The sequence below is a fragment of the Arachis hypogaea genome, chromosome 3, assembly GCF_003086295.3.
Source record: "Arachis hypogaea cultivar Tifrunner chromosome 3, arahy.Tifrunner.gnm2.J5K5, whole genome shotgun sequence".
NCBI lineage: Eukaryota > Viridiplantae > Streptophyta > Magnoliopsida > Fabales > Fabaceae > Arachis > Arachis hypogaea.
Window position 1 is genome coordinate 122506326 of NC_092038.1, and position 23796 is coordinate 122530121.

General features: G+C 32.9%; 1 protein-coding gene and 1 pseudogene across 2 annotated transcripts; both read left to right on the plus strand.

The window, feature by feature from the left end:
• The first annotated feature begins 6521 nt into the window (after positions 1-6521).
• On the plus strand, positions 6522-10513 carry LOC112791201 (mediator of RNA polymerase II transcription subunit 28). 2 transcript variants are annotated; one of them, XM_025833934.3, is made up of 4 exons: positions 6522-7074; positions 8458-8789; positions 9692-9804; positions 9898-10513. In XM_025833934.3, the coding sequence occupies exons 2-4, from the start codon at positions 8603-8605 to the stop codon at positions 10030-10032; spliced, it is 435 nt and encodes a 144-aa protein (XP_025689719.1). In that variant the 5' UTR covers positions 6522-7074; positions 8458-8602; the 3' UTR covers positions 10033-10513. The 2 variants fall into 2 exon arrangements, with proteins under 2 accessions (XP_025689719.1, XP_025689718.1); XM_025833933.3 differs by having other exon boundaries at positions 6522-6982.
• A 1045-nt stretch (positions 10514-11558) lies between these two features.
• Positions 11559-21808, plus strand: LOC112791202 (E3 ubiquitin ligase PARAQUAT TOLERANCE 3-like; annotated as a pseudogene).
• Positions 21809-23796: the final 1988 nt, after the last annotated feature.

A 23796-nucleotide genomic window follows, 5' to 3' on the forward strand; every position in this document is an offset into this window, starting at 1 on the left:
AAAAATAATTAAATAATATAATTTTTTCATAGTAGCAAATAACGTGTATTTCCTGTGAATATTTAGATAAATATTTAAAAAAATATACATTCAAAAACAAAATTTGATGTCTTAACGTTTTTTAAATTTTTTAGAAAACATTTTTAGCCATTAAAAAATCACATATGTAAAATCAACAAAATTTAAAGATAAAAATATCTTATTTTTTTAATTATATTTGTAAAAAATACATAAAAAATTGATCATTAAAGCTTTTTTACAATATATATTTAATAGTTAGGTACTCTTGTCTTGTTTTAAATATGTTAGAGGTATTTTTATCATTAACAAATTTGCTAGTATTTTGATCATTTGAAGTTATTTTTGTGTTACGCTTTTAAAAATACTAAAAGAAAAAGCCTTTTTTAATTTTTTTCTCCAAACTATTATATATTATTAAAACAAGATTTCTTAAATTAATAGCATAGCTGACGTGACATATTCTTAAAAATAAATTTTATTTATTTTATTTTATTCATATAAATGTGTTAATTAATTGATTAATTATTTGATTTAATTGAGATAAATATCAAATTATTTGATATTTTGTTTGACTATCTTAACTATAACTAATTAATTACATTATTTATTTGAGTTGATTGGAATAAATAAATTAATTTTATTTAATTTGCATTATTTTTTTATTTTATATATTTTAATTAATAATTTTTAAAATTATTATAATTAAATATTTATTTGATCACATTAACTATAACTAATAATTATATTAATTATTTAATTATTTTATATGATTATTAATTATTTGATTTAACTGGAACAAATAGATTAATTTTGTTTTAGTTTGCATTAATTTTTTTTTCTTTTATATTTTGATTAATAATTTTTAAAAGCGTTATCTTTTTACATGATATATTTATAAGATATTTTTTATTTATTTAACTTACTTTAATGAGTCAAACAATTATAATTAATTTATTATATCAATTATTTTATTTAATTAGTTCAGGATAAAGTATATTTTTTGTCCTTGAAGTTTGTTAAAAATTTTAAAAATATCCTTTAAGTTTTATTTTATTTAATTTTGTCTTAAAAAAATTTTAATTGCGCATCAAATATACTTCTAGTGGCTGATTTTTCAAGAAATTTAGGACTAATTCAGTAACAATTTCACAAGAACAACCTTCAACACAACAAGCAAACCAAACATAGTTCTCATGCATTATTACTACATTGGTCCTAAACTTTTTAAAAATTTAGATGTCAATGGTATAGTTGATGCAAATAAAAAATTTTAGAAACAAAATTAAATCAAAATAAAATTTAAGGTTATTTTTAAAACTTTTAACAAATTTCAAAGACAAAAAATATACTTTATCTTAAAATAATTGATATAATAAATTAATTGTAATTATTTGACTCAATAAAATAAGTTAAATAAATAAATAAAAAGTATCTTATAAATATGCCATGTTTGAGTCAAAGATATATTATTTGATTCAATTTATTGTCACGTTAATGATTGAGTCATTGTTTACCAATATACTATTCATTGTTTTATGTGTTTTTATTTTAATATCAAAACTAATATTTCTATTAATATTTTCTTGCAATATTGTTTAATAGTTATATCTCGGCCGTGAATATTTCTTTAATTTACTATAAAAATATAATTTTATTTATTTTTTTTTCAGTTGTTTCTATATTTCATAACTTATTCACTATAAAAAGATATATATATATTAGAAGATAATTTTATTTTTTTCACCGATTACTCTTTTATATCGATAATACACCACAACACTATCCGCAATTAGTGGCGGTTCTGGAGTAATATTGTGGCAATTTTTCACTATCGCTAAATATTTTGCAGCGGTTAAATAACAGCTGAAAGATAGACTATGGACAAATGATTAGCGGCGGTTTAAGCAAACCGCTGGAATAACCGTCACATAATACGAATTGATTTTGTGGCGGTTATACCTGCTGCCATAGCTGGTTCGCAAAACGTATATCAATTTTACGGTGGTTTGTAACCGCCGCTACATATCAAGTAAATGAAAAAAAATAGTAATTATGTGGTGGTTAGGAACCGTTGCCAAATTTTGGATTCCCGTTACTTTTTATTATTATTATTTTTCCTCTTTTATTTTATCTGTTTGTTCAACTTTAATTTATTAGAAACCGATTAATTTAAAGAACTTCGAACCAAATAAAATAATAAAATACCCTAACAATAGTAATTATGTATATGCAAACATAATATATAGAATGAGATTGTCATAAGTGCATCATTCTTTATAAATTAAAATTCAATAATTTCAAGAAAATAGACATAAAACACTAAAACAAATTAATAGTATCTATTTTCGTCGACTGAAACTCATTAATTTTGTTGCAGGTCATGATTGTTAGAAGAAGATGGCTTTGCGCGTGATGAATTCGGTATACTTCCCAAAGAATCTAGCTCTGCAGCAACGTCAGGTGGCAAATTGTCTCTTAGCTGTCGGAATAGATATCTCAAAAGCTTCTCTATTGTCTGTCTCTTTGCCTTCTCTTCTATTGCCTCAACCTTTAATTCTGCAATCATCCTCTGATACTCTTCAATTTGCACACCAGAATCTGACGGTTGTGCAGCAGCGTTACCAAAAACTTGGGTGGGGCATGGTCCAACACCTAAAGCACGAACTCATCCTGAGTGCTCCTTTCCAAGAACTTATGCAAGCAAATCATTTTGTGAAAGGTATTTAGAGGATTTATCTTGACTCTCAATATTCGCAATTGCTTCCTATAGATATATAAAAAATGAGGTTATAATGATTTAAAATTAGCATGATATATACAATAAGAGAAGTTCAAAATTTTTAAACATTACTTACACCAACAATATGCGCATCGGCATGGATATACGAGCCATTTTTTTTTATGAGAGATGGTTCACAACTCTCCTCTACTAATGGGTCTTCCTTGTATTTTCTCCTATAACATTGATATCGACACAATCATATAAATAACAACTCCATATTCAAGAAAATGAAGCAAAATCTTAAAGCAAATAATTATTTATTACCTTTTCTTCTTTTTTGTCTTGCCAATGTTTTGGACCTCTCAATATATGTGTAAATTTACTTCGAATGATTTAAAGAATTTTGTTTACATTTTTTCTATGAAAAAATACAAATGAGACTATAATGTTGAATATAAAATGCAAGGAGTCTTTTATGTAGACATATATATGTTTTAGGGAAAATAATAAAAAATATTATTTGTTACCTTTGTTTCTTCCTTCAAGCGATATTCAAGGAACTATTTTCAGTGATTTTCTTCTATTTCTGATGGGCGCTACTTAACATTTTTCTCAATAGTCTTTTGTTTCTTTGTAAAATTTATGATACAAATTGTGTCTTGTATCCTTCCAGTTCTTTTCTATCTTTTGCATAATTCATCGCTTTATTTTTCCTCCAGCATCGCACTCATAGTGAAATACCTGTTGCATTTATTTGCCATTGTCATTAACTAAAATCAATCAATAAGCATAAGACTATGGTAATGTGAAGAATATCAATAACAAAAAAAGGCTAATTTAAAATGAAAAAGTGTAAGAAAACAAGAATCTAGATGCCATTTAGTCGTAATGACATGTAAGATACAAATGCTGATTTAAACATGTGAAACACATATTATGGATTCAACCAGTAATATAATTTATCCATGGTAAAGTTTTTACCTCTAAAAAATTGATATCTAAATTTTCTTAATATGTCGAAACTAAAACATTTATCTTAACCATATTGTATGCATATTTCTTGTTAGCTTTGTTTATTATCTTCCAGCTCTCTTCATATATGAAAAATTGGAAATAGTTAGCATCCAAACTCCCTATAAAACTATTTAACAATCCAGTTGTCTGCCGAATTGGTTGCAACTTTTTGTTAAAAAAGAGTATGATCTTTATATTTGGAAGAAATGTTATAGCCTCTTTGACGCTCAACTCAGACTCTTTTGTCACGCCGTCCTCTAAGAAAGCAGGGAAGTTGGCATTGCAATATACTCGAAAAGGATTAAAGCTACTTTGGATAGTTGCGCCACTAGGACTAATGGCTCAGAATCTGGTTTGCTTAGAAATGCAACCACTTGATTAACAAAGTGACCAAATAACGTACAGTTCATCTTATTTCTCCTGAACATATGCACATAATACATTAGTAAACACAGAACCCATATAACCAACCAAAAAGTCTTAAACCATAAACTATAACCGCAAAAGAATAATTTATCCATGAACAAAGGAAGTCTCCAGAAAACAAACTGTAGGTCCTCCAAACAAACCACCATCCTTTTCGTGGGTTACCCACTTTGGGTAACTAAATTTTTTTGCATCTTCCTTTGCTATCACATAACTAATGCAATCTAAAAAAAAAACGTTAAAAGATAATTTTTTTCAGTGGATATTAATTATTAAATAAACTTTAAGAAGAGAAACATTAAAAGAAACAAAAAAAATTTCAAAGCTGTGTACTAATCAATGAGGTAGCTTTGAGAGACCGTAGCCATTAACTCGATTACTTCATACTTTGTAAAACAAAACAGGTTAAAGGAAAATGTCTAGGGGAAAAAGTCGAAACAGTAGTTTTCATATAAAAATTTAATTTATACTTGTGTGGCGTAGTCTTCACCGACTTCTCATAGCTTTGCACAATAAAATTCTTTATTAAATAGATTCCATGCTCGCAAATCACGGTCCTAAAAATGACAATTCTATTTTTGGGAATGGTACAATAAATTCGATCACCCTACACGCAATAACCAAAGACAAAATATAACTCATAAATATTAACCCTCAAAACGAAAGCTATAACACAAACACATGACTAACTCGCCCATTGATCCAGATGAACCATTTCAATACTAAAAACTTCCTCTAGATTCTACTGACTTGGAACTTCATACATCCGGACAACTTCAACCAAAAGAGACCAAGCTAATTTGGATGGATTAACCTCCACCACTCGATCAACTACCTGGGTAGTACTATTTCTAACATTGGACATTGTCATTTTTACAATGCTTCCATCTAGTGTGTATAATTTCTACACAAATTTTACAATGACTCCTATATATAGAGCACCAATTTTCACTCTTGCGAACAAATACAAATTTCAAATATATTAAAACCGTAGTTTACGATTTAAAAGATGCATGTAGTATTTAATCCTACCTCACTAGGCGAAATTTCTAATTTAGTGATCCTCCAACCTTCTCCTTAGCCAATAAAAAAGACCAAGGTAATCTGATTGTTTTTGGGATTGCCGAAAGTTGAACCATAAGCAACAATTGTAACAACTACACAACAAACGCTAATACCCATTTACACTTACTCGGTACAGGGAATGGATCTTTTCAATTGTTGAAAAAATTTGAGGAAGTAAAGTGTGATATATGATCCTTTAATGTACTCTCTCTCATGTTTTTTCTTAGTCATACTTATAACAATTAATGGTGAAAGATTATATTTTACTCCCTCAGTTGTTAAAAAAATTGAGAAGATCTATTTCTCCTAGTATAAAGCTTTGGGAAGGACACGTGCAGGCAACGTGAGTATCTAGGTGTCAATACGTTAGCTCATTAAAGGGACAATCTCAATATGTTTTTTTTTTTGGTAATTGGAGAACTCGATTCTTTTTTTTGGTCGATAGATTAGACAATCTCAAATTTTAGGTATCCCAATAGATTGGACAACTTCCAATTTTAGGTACACAATACATCCACACACTCTTCACATATTTACCAAATTTTTTCTTCATTTGCACTCTCTAAGATTTGAACCTTAGACTTTTGAGGTGAGGAGGGAGAGATATGCCATGTGAGTTAAGGCTCATTGGCGGGAACTCGATTCTATTTGGTCAGAGAGGGAGCTGGATTTATAGTTATCGAAGCCCAACTAATCCTTTTCCGTAGCCCAAACGGGATTTCAAAGGCAAATCCAAACGAAACCCACTTGAAAGCTCAATATCCCCAAATGGGTCGGATACAAAGGAAGTAAGGGCAAAAGCTAGAACTCAGAAGTCAGAAGCACAGATTGACCTAAAATGCAAAGTCAGAACTTAGAAGGAAACTAAGGTAGTATTGTCGCGATTCTGCTGTCGGCACGAAGGAGCTGCCGAAGCGTGGAGTCGCCAGGGAAGAAGGTGGAATCGTGTTCCGCTGCCGTGCTGATTGGTGGGTTTGTGGCCTAAACTAGTGACCTGATCCGATCAAATATCTAGAAACAGAGATCCTCTACTTGGGTTTCGGTCATTCCGCACCAGAAACTACGACTCAAAACCAATGTTTTAAAAACCGGATCAGACTGATCGGTTGGACCGATTCAATCGCAAACCAACAATATTAACAGTCCAATCAGACATGTAAAACTGTTGTTTAAAAAATCGTTGAGAAACCGTTAAACCGACTAAGAACCAGCCGGTCGGATCGAACCAGAACCCGTCCGGTTTAAACAAAAACGGAGGCTCCTTCGTTTCTTTCTCCCTTTCTTTCATTCAGAAAGAAATCACACAAACCCAGCCAAAAAACCCTAGCACTGTAAGCCTACCCCACCGCCGCAAGGAGTGGCATACTGCCGCCGTCCATTGCACTCAAAGTTCGCCATCCGTCCGTCTATCTAGCTTCCCTCGTGCTCCAAGTCTTCAACCCCTGTTCGCTGTCATCGATCGCGGCTGCTTCCTCGAGCTCGGCGTCCGTCGTCTTTGTCTGCTCAGCCGCGCTTCCGTCGCCGTTTGTGTGCCGTTTACGTTCGCGTTTCTGTCGTCTTCGTTCGCGTTCTTCGTCTTCACGTTCGCTCGGCGTTCACCGTTCGCGTTCACTCGCCGTTCACCGTTCGAGTTCGCATTCGCGTTCGTCTGGAAGCCACGTTGCTCTGCTTCAAACTCTGCGACCAACCCGCGCGCTCCACCTAGCCGTCGAACTGCTCTCTTTTGTCGCCGCCGTGAGTTCCCTAAACCCGCCACCAGACAATACACTCACACAGCACCAATACTCTGCTTCAAACTCTGCAACTTATGATTTCCATTACAATAAGTAACTCTTTGATTTGGTAGTGGTTTGGATTTTTTCATAGACTGAATTAAAGTTACAATAGTTATGTTCTCTTCTCTATCACATTGATATTAAGCTTTGAATTCTCTTATTTCGTTTTAATTTTACCGCCTCAACATGTTTGATGAAATGCTTTAACCATATTTCTGGTTGGTTTTATAATTTTTAGCTTTTAGAAACTTAGTAAGTTGATTGCATGTGAAATTAGAATAATTGGATCTTAGTAATTAGGAAATTTTAGCTGCACAAATAGCATCTTTGCAGAAAACATATTAACATGATGATTCCACTTGCATTAGTGTTCTTCTGGGTTGTTCTGTTGTTTTTCTGTTACTTCTAATTTTTTTTGTTTTTGTTGTGATTTTCTGTTCTTTGGTTTGGGTATTCTTCACTTTCCTGTGAGCTTAGCTTTTAATTCTTTGAGCATACACGTATCAAATCATTGTTTTCAGCAATGGTGATTTTTAGATTTTTTTTTTGGGTTGCTTTGTTTTAAATGTTCCTATTGTTGTTGTTGTGTTTTTGCTGTGATTTAAATGTTCTTTTGATTTTTTTTTCCGAATGCCCAGTCAGTACTTGGTTGACTGGTTTTGCTCACCGATTGTATTTGATGATAAATTTTAAATTGATAACTCTATTACTGCTTTACTGTCTGTTTCTGTCTAGTACTGATTCACTGTTCCTTCATTGCTTTTTTTTGTTGTTGTTAATCATTGTAATGAGCTTTGTTAAAATTGGGTTGAAAACTGTTAATCTTTCTTCTTTTTTCACTGTTCTAACTTCTGTTCTTATTAAAAAATTTGCAATTGATGATCTTTTGATTTATTATATGCTTCATGTTTTCATTGTTCTGTTCTTATGAAGAAAAATTTGCAATTAGTGATTGTATGATTCATGTTTTGATTGTTCTGTTATAAAAAAAAATTCTGTTTTCTTCATTTTGTTCCTTGTTTGGTTGCACTGTCCCTGTTCTTGATCTCTGCCGACTTGCTACCCCTCCTCCGTGTTGGATTTTTTTTTGTTTCAGGCTTTATTGTGTTTTTGTTTCAGCCTCTGTTGTGTGTTTGTTTCAGGCTCTGTTGTGTGTTTATTGTGCAACACTATCATTTTTTGTTTTACTTTTTTACTTGGCTACATTAAGAGAATATTCTCTATCTTTAACTTGTGCATTGTAATTCAATCCAGCTATTTTTAATGGAAGTATAATTATGTTAATTGTCAATAAATTTGCTGCAAGTCATTGCATATTTTGATGATTAATTACATTTAGTTGGTGATATTTTATGTAGGGTTTTAAATTTCAAAGATATTTAGGATGTTTATTTATAATTTATTTATTATTTTATTATGGAACGGTTTTTCCAGTTGAACTATGGTTAGACCGGTTGGACCAGTAACTAGAGCAGTTTGATGACTGGTCCGGTTTTCAGAACCTTGCTCAAACTACATCACTTCAATTGAAACTGCACTCTGCAATATCTTTGAAGAATCAGACTTCTTAAAGGGGTAGATGGGTGATCGGCAATTAGGTGAGCAACAACAGCAGGGGGTTGATCAGCAACTAGCATCTTCTCCCGCTGCTTCTACAAAGGATGATATGGTTTCTTCTGTTATGGCTTTGGAGGCTGCTTTGCTTCCCTGTTTGCCTGCCCGTGAACTTCAAGCTATTGACCGTTCTCCCCACCCTTCCCATCAGAGTCAGTTACTACCAACCCCTTTTCATTCCAACTTTCCCGTACTTTTGTATAACCTATCATTATGTCAAATGTTTCTGTCTTTTTTTTTTGGGTAGGGTGTAAATGATCATTAACAATTTAAAATGGGATGTGTTTTTACTGAGAAAGAGCAATTTTGATTTTTTTTCCACAGAATAGATTGATTTTTTAACAAGCTATTCTATATTATTGTCCTGCACTCCAGTGATTATAAAATTTTGCACTGAGTAGAACACCATGTGTGTCAGAAGAAGATATAGTAGTCAAGACTCAAAGAATTGCTTATATTACTGATCATCTATTCAAACTAAATTAAGAAGAAAATGTGGGTAAATGCCTCCGAAATAATTCTTAACAGTGAAACCATTTAGGTATTGTTAGAGGGGGTTTTCTGGACATAGATACATACATATATATGTACATATTACACACCAAGTCATTTAACTTTATCATTTAAGATTGTTTTTCGAGCATATGTTGTAGGATATTACTGATTTGTTTCCCGTGTTCCATGTTTTCATAGTTTTGTGAATTTTTTATGAAATTGTGAAAACAACAAAATCTTATCTCCCACATTCACTATTTCTTTTACAAGATCCTGATAAAAAAGAAAACATAGGGAATGAAAATATTAAATGAAATGGAATTCAAATAGAGTTATTTGCAAAGCCATCTCGGTCTAAATAGAATTAGACCAAGTAATTTCACATGAAGAAATGTGAAAGTAGGGGCTGCTAAGTGTCGATACCCAGAATTAATTGAAAATGAATTTTTGGTACTGGTCAAGAAGGGACTCAAATGGTTTTCTCATTTTGCAATGCATGATGAGATAAACATATTATGTAACCTAACTTGCTTTCATTTTTTGGATGGTTTTTTATCAGTTGATGTGGATAGGTATGCTAGAGATTTTATGGAGGCTGCCAAGAAGTTACAGCTTCATTTTATTAGTCTGCAACGTGAGGATAAGCCGACTAAAGTTGAAATGCTTAGAAAGGTATGGTGGCGACTGCAGTACTTTAATGCTCTTACACCCACTGACCGGGTTATATCATTATAGTTATTTCTCTTGTATATCTTGTTGAAGCAGGATATCACTCTCATGGAAGAAGAACTTGACAGGAAAAATGAGCTGATAAAGAAACAAGAAAGTTTAGTTCTGGAGTGGAAAAAAGAGTTGAAAGAGCAAATGGACAAACACAAGACTGAGTTGGAAAGGGTCTAGCGTAAGCTCAGGTCACCTTTGTAATACCGGCCACACATGTATTAAGTTAGCAGTTTATGTTATATATTTTATCTTCTTTTGGGGGCAAGTTTTAATTGATGATTAGCCACGCCGCAAAACATGAGTTGTTAGATGAGATGATTCAGAACCCAGTTTGTTTAATTTTGATGATGAAAGCTGAGGAGGCAGGAGTATTATGTGCTTGCTAAGTCGCAAGTCAATATGAGGAATGCAGGGATTGAATATGGAGCTCGTCAACTGGACGATGTCCTTGTAGAATTCTCTCCCGAAAACATACAAGACTTTCGAGTCATTGACAAATTGAATTGCACCTCATGAGAGTTTGACTTTTTAGGAAATATAACTCAACAAAATGTATTATTTGTATGTTATAATTGATTTTGGACTAGACTTTTGAAACTTCTCTATTGAATGGTTCAGTTTTCTGGAAATTGGAAATACAGCGTCGTCGGTTTTGCTATTCCGTACTGTCTCAAGAAATAAAGAAATATGGCTTATTTATCTTGTTTCATATTTTAAGTTGACAGACAATTTTTCTTTGTCAACATGACTTTGTTGATTAAAACTGAAAGTCCAGTCTTGTATGACCAATTAATCATGGAAGAGTCTAATATGGTGAAAGTATCTAATGGTTTTTAAAAGATCAAGATGCTTAGAGAAATTTAAATAAATTTGGAGTGGAATTGTAAATATATTAATATAAATATTTTTGTGTAGAATATTTACAAATTTGTTACATGTTCTTGTCATTTTTCATTTTTATTGGATTTAAGCTTTTTTTTATTTTAGACATTTTTTTAAATAAATAATTTATTTATTGATATATATTATAAAAAAATGTATATTTTTTATTATTTATATCATTATTATTTCTAAAGAGATAAATAATAAAAAATAAAAAATATTATATGATCAAATTATTTTTATAACCAAATTCAATTAAGTATTTTTTATATGTCTTTTCTTTTTTTTTATTAGACCAATTAATTTTATTCAAAATAATAAAATTTATATTACATCAATTTAAATTTATTTTTCCATCCATTCCAATTCAAATTATTGTAATAAATAAATAAATTATTGATATATAATTCTTAAAATATTTTAAATTTTAAAAAGATATGTGTATTAATAAAAGAAAAAATGTAAATATTTCAAAAATTATCTAAATAAATAATTAATTTAATTAATTTATTAAAAAAATTCTTATTAACAAAAATTTGTCAACCTATATTTGTCAAACTATATTAAACAATTGCAATTTCTTTTTTTTATAAGTAAACTCTTTCTGGAATTTTAATATTTTAAAATAAACATCAAATTTTAATTTTTAATATAATTAAATAATTTTAAAAATAAAATAGTATTTTTGTTTTTTAATACTAATACTAAAAATATTATTTTTTTGTAATATTAAAAAAAATCTTTAATCTTTCCAAAAAAAAATTAATTAAAAAGATGTTAGTCCATATGGCTGACAGCCAAAAAAACGCGTATCTGAACACTGGATACATGGGTCTATATATATACCTAAGAATAAAACAATTTTCTCTAACCTCAGAATCAAGCCACTTGATTTCTTGGTCTTTGTCTCAGAAATCCCCAAAATTTCCATCCGAAATTGTTTTACTTTCATCTCCTTGCATTCTTTCTACACTGGATTATGCTCTTCTCTTTCCACGCCCCAGAGCCAAACTTTTCCCAACTCTGACCCTAACCCTAATTAATCATTCTCCCCTTCTCCTTCAATCTTCCACCATCGATCTCCGATTCCAGCTCTGCAACCGCACGCGGAGTTGTTCTGATTCTCTCATTCAAGAGTTTCAATCGCAGAGGCTCGTCCAAATCCGAGTTCGCAGTTTCGCCTCCTTCACGTTCTTCCCCGAGTTGGGTCGGTTGTCGAAGCGTGACCGTCGGAAATTGTTGCTGTTCTTCCTGCTATCGATTCGACGATTGCATCGCTCAGCTCCTAACTGTCGCTGTGCCGGTGCCACGGTGGTTTCTGTTTCCATAGAGGATTTCGACGGAGATTCTTCTCTTGGATCGGTCGAATTCGGAATACTCTGATTTGTGATGGTTTTCATTGAGAGCAGCTGCAACACAATCTGAATTAGCGGAGATTCTGAATGCGTAACGGAATTTTGTGAAGAAGTTCAAGATTCCGCGTTGATTTTTGCTGGCAGAAGAGAATTCTAGTAGTGCTCGTTCTCTCAGCCTCAGTCTCAGCCTTGTGGGCTCGATTGATCGATCTTAACCCTAGTAATTTGCAAGTGGAGGACAAAAACAGAGAAAAGAAGAAGAAAGAAATAGAGCTTTGGATATAGTATTGTACTGTTTGTTTTGTTTTGTTTTGATTTATTTAATATCAAGGGCCATTCTAGTTTTGGAATTTCATAGGTCCTTTTGATACATTGTTTATTTTTGTTATCGTTGATCTTAATCTTTTTTTTTTTTACATAGAAAGAATGGCGGTGTATTATAAATTTAAGAGTGCAAGAGATTATGATTCAATTCCCATGGACGGTCCTTTCATCTCTGTTGGAACATTGAAAGAAAAAATATTTGAATCCAAGCATTTAGGCAGGGGTACTGATTTTGATCTCGTGGTAACCAACGCCCAGACCAATGAAGGTTGGTTCTGAGGCTTTTTAATTAAAACTATTGCTATTCTCATTCATCTGATGCTTTTTAATTAAAACTATTGTTATTCTCATTCAGATAGCTGTTTGGGTGGCGATACCATGAGTTTGGGGGGTTAATTGTAAAATTAAAATATGGAACTATTGCATTCTCTTTGCCTTTGAGAAGGGCTTTCGTGGTTAAACTCTCAGTGTTTATCATGTTCCTCTGAAAGTAAACATTTTTGCTAGTCTTGGCTTTCAGGAGTTCATGGTGTTGAAGTTGAGTTTGATGTTTTATTTTCATGCACTGACAGTGTTGTTTTACACTGTGTCCAATAAAAATCAGGGAATTGTTGTGTTTGACAGTTAGATACTCCTTCTCATGAATTCTATTGGTTAATAAATATATAAGATTACACTGTCAGTACATGAGAATCACTTTACGATGAAATTCTTGGTTTGTAGTGTTTTTTATTTGACTAACATTGGCCTCCACCTCTTCTATTGCAAAAATCAAACGAAAAGACAATGAGAGAATAGGAAATCCTCAAAGTTAAAATGCTTAGAATGTAGGCCAGGGTGTTGAGAATTTGAGTTCCAGTGAGGTTGTAAGCTAGTTGTAGGAATTACAAGTGCCCAAACCTTGCAGGATTTGCAGCATGGTAGTTAATATATATAATTGCCTTGATGAATGGCATATTCAGTGTTTTATAGCTGCTCTGTCTCTTTGGAATTTCAGAATATCTTGATGAAGCAATGCTGATTCCTAAAAATACCTCAGTGTTAATTCGTCGGGTTACTGGTCGGCCACGTTTACCAATTGTTACTGAACTAGAGTATTATCTCTAACCTTTAATCTTATTACTGTTGTTGGTTTTTGGACTATTGTCATGCATCATGCATGTTGGTTTCTGAAATGGGCAGTCATGGGCTTGCTATTCTCATCTTGATACTTCACGTTGTAGTCACACAGTTTTCCCAAGAAACTACCCTTTTGATTTGTGAGAAAAATTCTGCGTTGAGTTGCTACTTTCCTTGGCTTTTGCAGGCAAAAAAAGGTGGAAAATACGGCTATGGAAGCCGAACCTGAAAACAGCAGCTTACCAGCTGAAGATGCATCTGCTGTAAAATATGTAAGTCCCGTTTTGCTTTCCATGTGTTTTATTTAATAAACAATTCCACTTCATTCCTATTTTATTTACCTTCTCATAACATGACAGCCAGAAGATTCAGATTGGGATGAATTTGGAAATGATTTGTATGCGATTCCTGATGTACCACCCATTCAATCAAGCAACTTAATTCCTGAAGCTCCTCCAACCAACAAAGCTGATGAAGAAAGTAAGATAAAGGCTTTGATTGATACTCCTGCCTTGGATTGGCAATGGGGAGTAAACTATCCACTTTCCTTCAGTTGTCTTTCTTTATTCTTGGAATCAGCATAAAAAGGGATGATGACTGTAAATATGAATATGAATTACTAATAAGTAACTTCGTATTCTTTTTCACCTGCAATAATATGGTCAATAATCTCTGGTGGAAGGGATTGCTCATTCTGGAATCAGCACCTGTACTAGAGGAGCAGTTGTTTCTTATTTACCATCATTCCTGCATAAGGATTTCTGCAGAAAATTTCATTTCACATACCAAATGTGCTTTGTTTTGGTGAAATCATTGTCACTCTAGACTTCGCGATATCTAAAGTTTCCTTTTGGCATGCAGTCAAGGATCGGACTTTGGTGCTGGTAGAGGTTTTGGAAGAGGTATGGGTGGACGGATGGGGGGTGGTCGTGGTTTTGGTGAGTCTCCTTTTCCTATTCTATACAAGTTTGAGTCACTGCCTGCTTTGAATACTGATTTTGATATTACTGTTCTAATGCTTATTCACTTACTGAGTAGGGCTGGAGCGGAAAACACCTCCCCAAGGCTATGTATGTCACAGGTGCAAGGTTCCTGGTATTTCCTAGACTCTTTATTATTATCAGGGAGAAAAAGGGGCTCTAAATCTGCTTAAATTGCTGGATGGCATTGTCGGTTATGCTTAGCTTACTTATTAAACTTTTTTTGTAGGCCATTTTATTCAGCACTGCCCTACAAACGGTGATCCAAATTATGACATCAAGAGAGTTAAACAACCTACTGGTATTCCGAGATCCATGCTGATGGTGAACCCACAAGGTTCCTATGCTCTACCAAATGGTTCAGTAGCTGTATTGAAGCCAAATGAGTGAGTACATGTTAGTTCTTTGTCTCCATTCTGTCATATGTAGGACTGATATTGTATTTCTCACCTAATCCTGCTAAACAGGGCTGCTTTTGAGAAAGAAATAGAAGGTTTACCTTCCACCACACGTTCTATTGGGGATCTACCACCTGAGCTCCACTGCCCCTTGTGCAATGATGTGATGAAAGATGCTGTGCTGACAAGCAAGTGCTGTTTTAAAAGCTTTTGTGACAAATGTATGTTTCTTTGTCTTCCTGAAGAAGTCCTGGTTCTTAGAATTTGAGTAAATACTTACGTTTTTAAACTTATAATTCTTCATTAAGCAAGTAAAGAATGCTTTAGATGATATAATCTCTCCTCAGCATTTCTTCCCGATGTACAAACATCTCAGATGAAGTTTTGTGAATATCATTCTGAAATTTCTTTTCAGGTATTAGGGACTATATTATCTCCAAGTCCATGTGCATATGTGGTGCAACAAATATTCTTGCAGATGATCTTTTACCAAATAAGACCCTAAGAGATACTATTAATCGTATATTGGAGTCAGGCAATAGCAGTGCTGAAAACTCTGGGAGCACCTTTCAAGTTCAAGGTTATTGAAACTATTTATCATGTGACTCTTACGTGGACTTTATTTGGCTAAAAATTTATTGAAACTAACATGCAAATTGCAATTGTTTTCTCCTCCTTTCCAGATATGGAGTCTGCTCGTTGTCCACAACTGAAGCTTCCATCTCCAACCTCATCGGCTGCATCTAAGGGAGAACCAAAGGTTTCACTTGTTCATGAAGGAATGACAAATGCACCGGAAACTGTTACAACAACAACAACAACAAAGCCTTGTCCCACTAAGTGGGGTCGGCTACATGAATCAAACGACGCCATTGTGCTCTGTCATGTATCATGTCTACAGAGAGACCGTTTACATGTAGATCTCGTTTGACCACCTCATGGATGGTCTTCTTAGGTCTTCCTCTGCCTTTCGCCCTTTGTCCATCTTCCATCTCATCCACCCTCCTGACTGGATGTTCTATCGGTCTTCTTCTCACATGTCCAAACCATCTGAGACGCGATTCAACCATCTTTTCCACAATGGGTGCTACTCCAACTCTCTCTCTTATATCTTCATTCCTTATTTTATCCAATCGCGTATGACCACTCATCCATCTCAACATCTTCATCTCTGCCACACTCAGCTTATGTTCGTGCTCCCCTTTATCTGTCCAACACTCCGTACCATACAGCATAGCCGGTCTTATAGCGGTGCGATAGAATTTACCTTTAAGTTTTAAAGGCACTTTTTTGTCGCATATAAAACCAGATGCACTCCGCCATTTTGACCAACCTGCTTGGATCCTATGACATCATGTTCAATCTCTCCATTATCCTGTATGATGCACCCAAGATACTTAAAACTTTTAACTTTTCGTAGGGTGTTCTCTCCAATTTTCACCTCTATATTGGAGTTTTCCCTTCTAAGACTGAACTTACATTCCATATATTCCGTCTTGCTACGGCTTATGCGCAGACCATACACTTCTAGAGCTTCTCTCCATAACTCCAACTTCTTATTTAGGTCTTCCCTTGACTCTCCCATAAGGACGATATCATCGGCAAAAAGCATGCACCATGGCACAGGCTCTTGGATGTGCTCTGTGAGTACTTCCAAGACTAATGTGAAAAGGTATGGACTTAAGGATGATCCCTGGTGTAATCCTATACCAATAGGGAATTCCTCTGTCACACCACCTTGAGTCTTCACACTAGTTGTGGCCCCATCATACATGTCTTTAATTGCCCGAATATATGCGATCCTTACTCTCCTCTTTTCTAAAACCTTCCATAAAACCTCCCTTGGTACCCTATCATACGCTTTTTCCAAATCAATAAACACCATGTGTAGATCCCTTTTATTACTACGATATCTCTCCATCATCCTTCTTAATAGGTATATCGCTTCAGTGGTAGATCTGCCTGGCATAAATCCAAATTGGTTCTCTGTTACTTGTGTCTCTTTTCTCAACCTCCGTTCTATCACCCTTTCCCATAACTTCATAGTATGACTCATAAGCTTAATTCCTCTATAATTTCCGCAACTTTGTATATCCCCCTTATTCTTATAGATAGGTACCAAGGTGCTTTTTCTCCACTCATCAGCATCTTCTTTGACCTTAAAATCTCATTAAAAAGCTTGGTTAACCAGTTGATGCCTTTTCCTCCAAGACCCTTCCAAACCTCAATCGGGATATTATCAGGTCCTACTGCCCTGCCATTTTTCATCTGCTTTAGAGCCTCTTTTACCTCGAAGTCCCGAATCCTTCGATAGTAGTCAAAGTTTTGATCTTCTTCCCTTCTGCATAATCGACCAAGGCTCGGAAGAGTCTTCTGTCCCTCATTAAATAACTCGTAGAAGTAGCTCTTCCACCTTTCATTAATCTTCTCCTCTTGAGCCAACACCTCTCCATCCTTATCCTTTATGCACTTAACCTGATCCAAATCTCTCGTTCTTCTTTCCCGGCTCTTTGCAATTCTATATATACCTTTTTTTCCTTCTTTCGTGCCCAAAGACTGGTAGAGACCCTCATATGCTCTTGTTCTTGCTTCACTTACAGCCACTTTTGTCTCTTTTTTAGCCGCCTTATATTTTTTCCAGTTATCTGCACCGGAAACTGTTGATGATAAAAAAACAGTTTCTGCTCCAGCTCCATTGCAAACATCAGAGCAAGTGAAGCCCAGAATGCCTGATGTAAGTGAAGCTACACATGAGTCGATGAGTGTAAAGGAACCAGCCTCACAAGGGAGTGCTCAGTTGGTTGAGGAGGAAGTCCAGCAAAAAATGGTTCCTGCTGAGGCAGGTAATGTAGATTGCTCATGTCATCGTGTGTAAGACATGTAATAATTTATTTTCTTTGATGACAATCTCATTTGTAGTTTCAACTTTCAACTTTGCAGGAAAGAAGAAAAAAAAGGAAGAAAGTCTGTTTGCCTGCAAATGGTAAATCTACTCTCTTGCATTCGAATCTATATATTTATGTTCAAATCTGGACATGTATCTGTAACTTTTCCTTTATATTAAACTTTGCAAACCGGATTGCTGCTTTTGAACATTCGGGGGAAGAGTGCAATACAGAGGTCTTTATTTTTTAACCTCTATTTATGTTATTTGTAACAATGTCAAATTATTTTTATCTCTTGCAGATTTTCAGTGGAAAACCCCACACGACCTTGGGGCTGAGAACTACATGATGCCAATGGGCCCAGCACCTGGTTACAGTTCATACTGGAATGGCATGCAACCTTGTATGGAAGGATTTATGGGACCATATGGTGGCCCGATGCAAATGATGGGTTATGGCCTGGGCCCCTTGGACATGCCATTTGCAGGTGGTCTGCCTCATGATCCATTTGGCATGCGGGGTTACATGATGCCTGTTGTTCCACCTCATAGGTATGTACCTTTTTTTATTATCAAAATTTGTCTTGCATATTTAGATAATTACTATTTTAGAAAGCTAAATTATTGTTTAGGGATCTTGCTGCTGAGTATGGGATGGGGATGAATGTTCCACCTCCAGTTATGAGTAGAGAGGAGTTTGAAGCTCGGAAAGCTGATCGTTGGAGAAAGCATGAAAATGAGAAACGGATTGATAGGTAAAACAGAATTACTCCTGGATGGCAATTCATTTTATTTTATATATATATAATCAATTGACACCAGTGTCGATCTAAGTAAATATTTACTGTTCAACTTTTTATTTGTGTAATTTTTGAAAAAAATCAACCATTGGATTAGAAACTTATATATTATAGATCAACTTAAAAATATTTTGTCAATCTAAAATCATTTGTTATATCTTTTATGCACTTGAAAATAATGTAATATGTTTGTTCAAAATATACATAGATAAAGAGGTCTTCAATTACATGTTTGTTAATGTTCGATTTTGGTAAAATGTGTTATAGATGATCTTTATTATTTGTTAGTGTGATCCAATAGTTGGATCGAAAAATATATATCCTATAAATAGTTATGAGCGCCACCCAATTTGTTGACTTCTCTAAAAATGATGGAAAAAGAATAGACTCTTTAACATGAGAAAAAATCTTCTATGATGAATTCAATAATTGTTGGAACTCTCAAAATGAAGGGGAAAAAACCTAAGCAATGAAATTCTAAATAGGGCGGAAGTTCTAGATAAGGGATTTATGCCATTGGATATATTCCAAAAAACGAATTAGATTATGCAATGAAGAGACAAATAGTTATGATCACTGTAACTTTATTTAAACTGACACCTATGTCATTCCATATATATATATATATATATATATATATATATATATATATATATATATATATGGAATTTAAACTTAACAGTGAAATGTCTGTTACCACCGAGTTATAACTGTTTTAGACATGATTTCTCGTCTATATTATCTTTTGCATATTTCTTCTGTATTTTGATTCTGTTTTGTTTACGATTTAACATAATTTTACTTTCTAATAGTTATGATTTGTAGCGTGTACGGCTATCCTTTTTCCTGGGTTAATAAAGGACAAGGGTAGCATGTTAATCATAGCAAAAGCTTTGGTTTACAAGATAATCTATTCTTTATTGACGTTGTCTAATGAATTTTTTGTTGCCAAATTTTCCAATGTTATCGTGGTTCTTGTTGCTTGTAATTTTATGTGGGTTATTTTCGAGGTATTTCTGTTTTGTTTATCATTGTTAATGAGTGTTTCTTTAATGAAATAGGGATTTCTCCAAAGATCGAGATTTTGGTAGGGAAGCGAGCAGTAGTGGGGATGTTCCTATGAAATCAAAAACTGTATGTGCATTTTCTTCTCTTATTTTGCCTTTATTTATCTGTGGACTTGTATGCATCATTTACCTTTCTAGGTTTTTCCCACTAAATTTTGGTAGAAACTTGAACCTTGAGCTTGAGCAGTAATTGCTTTAGATTATGCCATTAACTGTTTTGGCTTCTTAAATGATGATAGTAGTCTTTAGCAGTTAGTCTTGCTTGTTTTACAGAGTACTATTCTTGTTGGTCATAAATGGTTGAGGGAGCAGTGCCCACTCAGAACCATGTATCTCTAATCAACAGCCACCGGTTGGTTTAAAGTTGATTAAAAGGGAATTGGTATAACTAGATTAGAGTTGCATTGCTGCATTTGGATGGTAACAGTAATGTGATTAAATTTATATGCTCTCTCTGGATTCAGAGTCTCTGTAGCGGTCATTTATGGACTATTGTTTTTCGATATTCTTTGACCCAATGATACCTTTAGATTTATGGCTTTTATCCTGGTTGTAAGGGTTCTGTTCATAATTGTTGTCCACTAATGAGGGCAGGGTATAGTGATTAAAATTTAACATTCCTAATTTTTGTCTATATGGTTTTAATAACTAATACATGGTCTGGACTGCATTATTTATTTTTCGAACATAAAACAAACTTGGGTCAGTATATTGTTAGTCTGTTTTGTGGCAGTTAAATGTTTTATTTGTCATTCTTGTCATGTCATAGATCTGCCTTTTGAGAGGTAAACTTCTAGTCTATATTATGCAGGGTCTAGAAGTTGTAACAAGGGTAACAAGGATGAGTGTGCCACCTTGTGCGCCAAACAAAAACAAACACAAACTGCTCAAACTATGTGTCCTAAAATGATGTGTTTTGAGCGAAAAAGAATATCATGTGCATTGAAACTAGTGTGTTACTCATGTTTCACTGGCTTGATTCCTTTAAGTTCCAAGACGGAGTTAGTTAATATAAGCTGTTAGAATGAATAATTCTAAACTATCATGAGTTAGCTGCTTGAAATGTACAAAATGTGTAGCAATGCTGGCAAAGATCGATTGAATTACTAGAATGCACAACACGCATGAAGTGTCTTTTGGAAAATGAATATGAAAGGCAGCTTTTAATGCTGTCCTCCAAGTCACTCTTAAGCTATCTTCCTTAATTAAATTCATTTGGGTGACCATATTTCTGTCCTGTGTTAGTGTTCCTTAATATATAGAAAGAAAACGTGATTGGTGTGCTATGTTGCTTACATATTATTATTTGTAATATTATTGTCATTGGAAATTATCATGGAATATTGTGGTGTCAAGAGGAATATAAAAAAAAAAAAATAATAATTAAAAGAACTAAAACCATGTTTCAAACAAAAGTTTTGTTTTTTTAACGCAGAAATCACTTCCAGCACCTCCAAGTAGTGAGTACCACCATCCTCAACCCCATCGTCACCGTGATTGGTCTCAACCATAGGTGGAGCCTCCACATCCTATCAAGAGAAAAGCTTCCACCACGTCCTATCAAGAGAAAAGCTGACTACCATGTGGATCGGGAATGGGAATGTGAACGTGACCATGATCATGATCGTGATCGTGACCAGAGGGACCACCGTGATCGAGAAAGAGGCCATCACCACCATCGCCACTCTTCCCGGATGTCATCTGAACCAGTCACCAAAACCTCCTCAACTGCACTATCGTCTGCTGTAGCTAGAGACCGCAAGCAGAAGGCCAGTGTTTTCTCCCGCATAAGCTTCCCCGCTGAGGAAGAAATGACCAAGAAGAGGAAGATATCTGCCTTCCCCACAACTGAAGCTGCTTCAACTGGTCCCCCTGCCACATCTTCAGCCCATCTCAAGGCAGCATCGAAAGGCTACTATGAAGGCAGAGCAGCACGATTTCTGAATATGAGTCCAGTGATGATGAGCGGCATTTCAAACTGAGGCCGCCATCAAGGCACAAGTTGTCTACCCAGACTAAAAAGTAGTTCTCCATTCTCTGCTTAGACCCAGTTTGGATAACTTATTTAAATAAGTTCTTTTGAGAGAAGAGCTTAAAATATAAAGACTTTTATTAATAGCAGTTTATAAATAAGTTATTTTGTAGTTGGACTTTTAGTTATAGAAATATTTATTTTAATGTTGTAACATTTGAAAGTTGTAGTATTTGGGTAAATAATTCAAAAAATACATTTTTTACATAAAATAATAGATATTAAAATAACGATGATAATAAATACTTTTCAATATTGAATATTGATTTTATATAATTTAATCGTTAAGATTATAATTGATTAGACAATTGATTTTTTATTTGTTTTCTTATTAATTTTATTTTTCTAGTGTTTTTATATGTAATTAATAGTAATATAATTCTAATTTACAATAATTTTGATGACAATATCAAAGAAATTATTGTGTAGTTAGTGGTTGAAGTTTTATTATGTATAATATAATAGATAAAAATAAAAAACAGATGTGTAATGTGTATCAATATATATTTTATTATTGTTTTTTATTTTTTTTTATTTCTATTAGAATTCTCTCTTTTCATGTACTAATTGGAGCCATCAATGAATTTATTCCCAATTTTGGTCATATTGTGAAAACTACTTTCAATCAAGTGTCAAAAAATAAAGGATTTGTCAAAAGTATAAATTAGTTCTTTATGGACTAAAGGGAATATGCCATTTTTGTGACTATGATGATTTTTTTATACTAATTTTTAATATTATGTAGATAGCTTCTAAATTGATAAAATCATAATGAATGAATTGAAAGATAGTCCAATTATGTTAATAATTGCAAGTATAAATTTAATAAAAAAAATATGAATTTGTTTGTGATAAATACGTATTTAATAAAATTAATTTATTATATATATATAAAAGTATATATCAATTCTAAATAAAAAATCAGTTATCTCTTTATTTTTTATAATGATAAAAAAAAGAAAAATGGTATTAATTTGTTTATTTTGTTTTATTGCTACCAAAAAAATATATTATTAATTCATATCTTTTAACAAAATTATCATCGAAAGTAAATATCAAATTTAAAATTGTTATTTACAAACTATGTAATTTGTATATATTTAAATTGATTAGTAGATAAATATTGGTAACTACAATGTTATGAATAATACAATTATTAAAAATACGAAGATATTATTTAATTTATTATTCATATAATTCTATTAATTAAGTAAACATAGTCAATTTTTTAATTGTTTTTTATATATTTAAAATAAACAATTTCAATCTTTCTTTGATTTTAAATTAATATAGTAATTAAAGACAAAGAGGTTACACATATATTGATTACGGTCTAATTTTAATTCTTTTAATTCTAATATATTAATAATAAAATTAATAATCTTTCTTAATATAAAATTTGTATTTTTATAAAAATACTTATACATATGATGAAAAATAAAGATTTAAATTTAAAATCTCCTCTTTTACATACAAATACTTAGTGCCATCAAGTTAGTAATTTAATTTTTTTTGGTAACTTAAATAAGTTGAACAGTTAGTAATTTAATTTGTTAATCATAAATAAATAATATTTGATATTATAAAATATAAAATAAAAAAATGTCCTTTTATCTATAAAATTATTTAATTGTATTACAAATTAAAATTTGATTTTTAATTTTAAAATATCAAAATTTCAGATTTTTTTTTAAAAAGTAAATATTTTTCACATTAAACATAAAAATATCAAATTATTCTTTATGTAATAATTTTAAATTTGGTTTTGTCTTTAGTAGAAGAAGTAGAGACTGAACCTTTGTAAACTAGCGTTTCAAATTTCATATTAGTGCCTTATATGAGTCCATATCACAAATATAGTAATTGAAAATTTGGCCCTATATGTCGCTTTTTAATTTTCATATGGAGGTAAAGTATGGGTTGGACGTCGTTATGAAGAAAGGGAGTGCTTCACTTGAGTGTGGTGTCAGGAATACCACAAATTGAACCGTGCGTGTTTTATGTTGCTACTCGGACGGTCTGTGTTGTAGATGAGAAAACGAACCCTCCCTGTTGTGCTACCCCTACCACTTGTTGCGCTCAAATGCCTCCCCCAACGGT

What these genes read in the sequence shown, in the direction of transcription:
- LOC112791201 (XM_025833934.3), top strand. Translation starts at nt 8,603, where the DNA reads ATGGGTGATCGGCAATTAGGTGAGCAACAACAGCAGGGGGTTGATCAG. An exon ending in TCCCCACCCTTCCCATCAGA is followed by an intron (nt 8,790 to 9,691) that starts GTCAGTTACTAC and finishes GTTTTTTATCAG; the next exon opens with TTGATGTGGATAGGTATGCT. An exon ending in AAGTTGAAATGCTTAGAAAG is followed by an intron (nt 9,805 to 9,897) that starts GTATGGTGGCGA and finishes TTGTTGAAGCAG; the next exon opens with GATATCACTCTCATGGAAGA.